The 4,949-nt window shown below is 40.6% G+C and overlaps 1 protein-coding gene across 1 annotated transcript; it reads right to left on the minus strand.

Annotated features, from left to right (window-relative positions):
• Positions 1–2,680: 2,680 nt before the first annotated feature.
• Positions 2,681–4,563, minus strand: LOC129703327 (uncharacterized). The gene has a single exon (XM_055645690.1). It carries the CDS (start codon positions 4,543–4,545, stop codon positions 3,136–3,138), a length of 1,410 nt encoding a protein of 469 aa, XP_055501665.1. The 5' UTR covers positions 4,546–4,563; the 3' UTR covers positions 2,681–3,135.
• Between the last annotated feature and the right edge of the window lie 386 nt (positions 4,564–4,949).

Consider the following 4,949-nt stretch of genomic DNA (forward strand, 5'->3'; position numbering starts at 1 on the left):
GATCTATTTTGTTTACTATACTATGCAGCATATCGTCCAAGTTTAATGCTTTAAGCAAAAGTAAAGAGAAATCGGTGCTGTGGGAGTGTTAACTAAATACTTTCACTGTCTGGTGAATAATGGTTAGGATTTTATTTAAATAATCAAAACCTGTAAGCACAATGCAACAGATGCCACAACATTTCTAACTATAACATAACATCTTTAGTGTGAAGGAGAGTAATTTTACACTTACATATGCTAATGCAAGCCAGAGACAACATAAGAGTTATTTTCCCTTGCTGGAGGGTTTCCTCAAGCTTCCAAAAGCCACGAAGAGCAAACAACAAGAGTCTTACACTGCAGAAGGAGGCCACTCAGCCCCACATACATGTGTTGGCTCTTGGATGTGTTGGCTCCCCCCCTGAGGCAAGAGGTACAGAAGTGTGAAAACGCACACCTCCAGATTTCAGGGACAGTTTCTTCCCTGCTGTCATCAGGCAACTGAACCATCCTATCACCAATTAGGGAGCATTCCTGCGCTTCCATCTGCCTGACTGGAGACCTTCGGACTATATTTAATCAGACTTTACTGGATTTTATCTTGCACTATACGTCATTCCCTTTGTCCTCTATTCGTACACTGTGAATAGCTCAGTTGTAATTATGTTTAGTCTTTCCGCTGACTGTATAGCACGTAAACAAAAGTTTTTCATTGCACCTTGACACCTGACAATAAACAAAACTAAACTAAATAGAACTATTCAATGAAACTCCACCAGCCTTCCTCCAAGTACTCAATACATTTGTTGCATTAAGTAGTCGATCAGATAGTTCCTCTCCATCAGCCAGTAGCGTTTGCAATTTGCTCGTTAATATTATGTACCCTCTCGCTGCATGCTTCGTTTACCAATTTGCCTGCTGAACCTGTTCCAGCTTAACCCTGGCAGGATCAACAGGTGGGTGATCGGTGCGTAAGAATGGCTAGCAGCTCAGCAGAAAATTTGGGCCATAGTGGATGGAGCATTTGCTAAGTCCACCTTCACTCCTATTCATAAACCAGGGCATGTTCCATTGATTCAAATGGTGACTTTTCTACTTTGTGGACAATTATCATTTTAACTGACATTCTCTATGCTTGTCTGGTATGGTCACACAACCTCGCAGGATAAGATTCGGCTGGAGAGAATAGTGCGCCGAGCTTCTAAGATCATCGGTTGCAGCAGACTTCCCTCAGCACCAGAAAGGCAAAAAAAATCATAGCGGATCACTTTCACCCGGCACATTACTTCTTTAATCTCCTCCCATCAGGAAGGAGATATAGAAGCATTAAAAGTAAAACATATCGCTTCAGAGACAGCACCTACCCTCCAAGCCATCAGATATTTGAATTTGCACTAATCACTTTGCACTTTCTTTTGCACTTGAACTTACGCTTAATATGACGCTGCTGGGTACGGTCCTTCCTGTATATATTGTCCTTCGTACGGTATTGTCTGTATTATTTATTGTGGTGTATGTGGTGGTTGTATTGTACTGTATTGTATCTGGCTGAGAGCGAACCAAGACACATTCCTATCAACTTGTTGACATGGCAATAAATATCTTGAATCTTGAAAGGTCTCGACCCGAAACGTCACCTATTCCTTTGCTCCATAGATGCTGCCTCACCCACTGAGTTTTTCCAGCATTTTTGTCTACCATCCTTTTAATTACTTCCGTTATATAAAATCTTCCATTTCCCAGTATCCCATCTATGCACAGGGATTAAAATGCACGAACAGGTACCTGGATAGAGGGGTAAGGGCCAAACACAGGCAAATGGTTCTAGCATGGATATGGCATCTTGGACGGCATGGACAAGTTGGGCCGAGAGGCCTGTTTTCATGTTGTATGGCTCTTTGACTCTATAGCGGCAGATTTTTCAGATCTTTCAGGAAATTAACTCCCTAGCCACTAATTGGGCGAGAGGGGATAAGGGGAATATCTTCGGTACGCATGCAAGCTGCCTCAGAGACTTTCAGAGCTTCTACTTTCATAAAGCTTCAGCACACAGTCTTTCAATGAATATTTTCTTTATTGTAGATATAAAACAGTAAGATACATCCAAGGTTTTCCGACTTGTTCCAGCAATCTTCTTCGAACTCCAGCGCATTGCTTCAGATACTAGAAAACTCCTCGTGTCTCCTTCTTCACATGAGGCTAGACATGCTTAACATGGCTCGACATGACATGGTCGAAGGATAAACCTTCTCCCTCTCCTGTCCAAAACGAATTCTCAACTAAACTAACACGCAAGCAGTTAAGCTGCATAAACACGCCCCAAGACACGTCATAAAATCCCACCCACATTATAACGGGCTGGCTAAAATTTAAAGGAACATGCCATCCACAATGACATGCAAAATAGGCCAAATGGCCACTACATACCGGCCCCTAATTGTTCCGAATACATAATGAGGCAATTACCAAATAACATCAAAAAAGTGGCCATTAAGGCTTAACATACATCAAAATCAAAATATCAGGGAATAAAACCCTGTAGCTCCCTCGTCAGGAAATCAAACCGCGATCGCCCGCATGCTAGGCGTGGATACTACCACCATACATACTAATGAGGAAAAAATAGCATGCCCTGAACATCAGGCATGATTTCCAGTATTCTCCCCATTAACCAAGAACCTCTAGATGCTGTAGAGTCAGCCACCAACCCAATGTCGCCTGGAACTTGATTTCCTTTTAATCCTTTCCGCAGGATTCTTCTCCAAGATACTTTCTGTTATTTGTTTCTTTTCTCGAATTTTCATCAACAATCTTGCTTTTATTTTAAGAAACCAGGCTACCGATGTTCTCAATTTATTCCATGATGAAAAGTGGGTAATTAAACTATTCACGGTGTCATATGAGTTTTTTTCAATCACATTCACCGAAATGTTTTGTTTAATTTCCGGATCTGTTGTAGAGATTTCAAATCCGAGTTCAAGCTTTGGCCATTCTCTACTTGGCTTACTAAGAAACTTTGGCCCATTGATCCATCTCTTGTTATTAAGAAAGCAATTTGCTGTTTGTCCCCTAGAGGCTTCATCCGCAGGATTTTCCTTTGTATTAACATATCTCCATTGAGAAACATTAGTAGCTCCTAGTACAAAGGAAACTCTATTTGCAACAAATGTCATAAAAACGTTTGCTTTCATTGTTAATGTATTTCAAAACCGTAGTACTATCGGTCCAGAAGGTAGATTCTTCCAGTTGAAATTGCAGTTCCTTTTTCAGCATTATGTCAATTTTCACAGCTAAGACTGCTGCTGTAAGTTCCATTCTGGGAATCGTCATTTGCTTCAATGGTGCTACTCTGGCTTTTCCCATTACGAATGCAACATGCACTCTTTTGTTTACATCTTGTAGTCTTAAGTATGAAACAGTCCCATAACCACTTTCGCTGGCATCCGAAAAGTGATGCAGTTGCGCATTTCCGATATTACCAATGGTTTTAGGCTTTATACACCGATCTACCTTAAACGTTGACATTTTTTGGAGGTCTTTTAACCATTCTGTCCAACTGTGCGAGGATGTTTGAGTTATACTCTCATCCCAACCAAGTTTTTCTCGACACAGATTCTGTAAAATTAACTTGGCTAGCAGTGTAAATGGTGCCAGAAATCCCAAAGGATCATATACTGAACCAATCACAGATAAGATACCCCTTCTTGTGCATGGTCGTTCCTGAATTGACAATTTAAACTTAAACACATCCGTTTCCACACACCAGTGCAGTCCCAGTGCCCTTTCCATTGGCAAGTTGTCTTTGTCTAAATCCATCACCTTGGTTTCTTCGGCTCTGTCATCTGGTGGAATGCTTTCCAAAACAGCACGACTGTTGCTAACCCACTTGGTAAGTACAAATCCTCCCTTATTGCAGAGAGAGGTTAGGTGCTTCACTATTTGAATTGCCTCTAACTCGGTAGATACGGATTTTAGGCAATCGTCCACATAAAAATTATTTTTCAAAGTGGAAATTACCTCCTCTGGGAAATAACCTGTATTATCCTCTGCGGTTTTCCTCAAAGCGAAATTCGCACAACTTGGAGATGACACTGCTCCGAAAAGATGTACTTTCATTCGGTAATCAACAAGGTCTTGCTGCACATCCCCTTCAGGCCACCATAAGAATCGCAGATAATCAATATGTTTACCAGTTACTTTCACTTGATAAAACATTGCTCTGATATCAGCCATCAAAGCTATCGGTTCTTGCCTAAATTTGATGAGAACTCCAAGGAGCGAGTTAGTAAGGTCTGGACCTTGCAGTAATTCACTGTTAAGTGATGTCCCTTTAAAGACTGCCGCGCAGTCAAAGACCACCCTCAATGTCCCTTTCTTCGAGTGGTACACCCCATGGTGCGGAATATACCAGATCTCTCCATCATCTCGATATAGTTGATTCATTGGTATCCTTTCAGCATAATCATTATTAATCATATTCTGTAAGAAGGATGTATATTCCTCTTGAAATTTCGTGTTCTTAACAAATTTACGTTTCAAACCATGAATACGCTGTTCAGCCATATAGCGATTATTTAGTAAATTAACACTTTCTTTCTTGAAAGGTAAATCCAAACAATAATGTCCATTTTTCACCTTAACTGAATGGTTCATAATATCTAAGAATTTCAATTCTTCTCTAGACATTTCTTCATGTTCTTGGCTGGTACTTTCATTGAAGTCATGATTATATTGCTTCATTAACAGCTTTTCCAATTTACCTGTAGATATTTGGTTAACAGCAACAGCACGGCAATTCATTTTGCTGGTGCTTTCCTTATTCTTACACAAGGAGCCATAAATAACCCATCCTAGTAGGGTCTTCATAGCATACGGTCCATCCCTTGGCTCCTAATTATCTGTACAGGTTCTAATGCTCTCAGGGCATTCGTTCCAATAAGTAAGTCAATATCAGAATTTATCTTTGT

This window comes from Leucoraja erinacea, chromosome 14 (assembly GCF_028641065.1).
Source record: "Leucoraja erinacea ecotype New England chromosome 14, Leri_hhj_1, whole genome shotgun sequence".
NCBI classification, from domain to species: Eukaryota; Metazoa; Chordata; class Chondrichthyes; order Rajiformes; family Rajidae; genus Leucoraja; species Leucoraja erinaceus.

What these genes read in the sequence shown, in the direction of transcription:
- LOC129703327 (XM_055645690.1), bottom strand. Translation starts at nt 4,545, where the DNA reads ATGGCTGAACAGCGTATTCATGGTTTGAAACGTAAATTTGTTAAGAAC.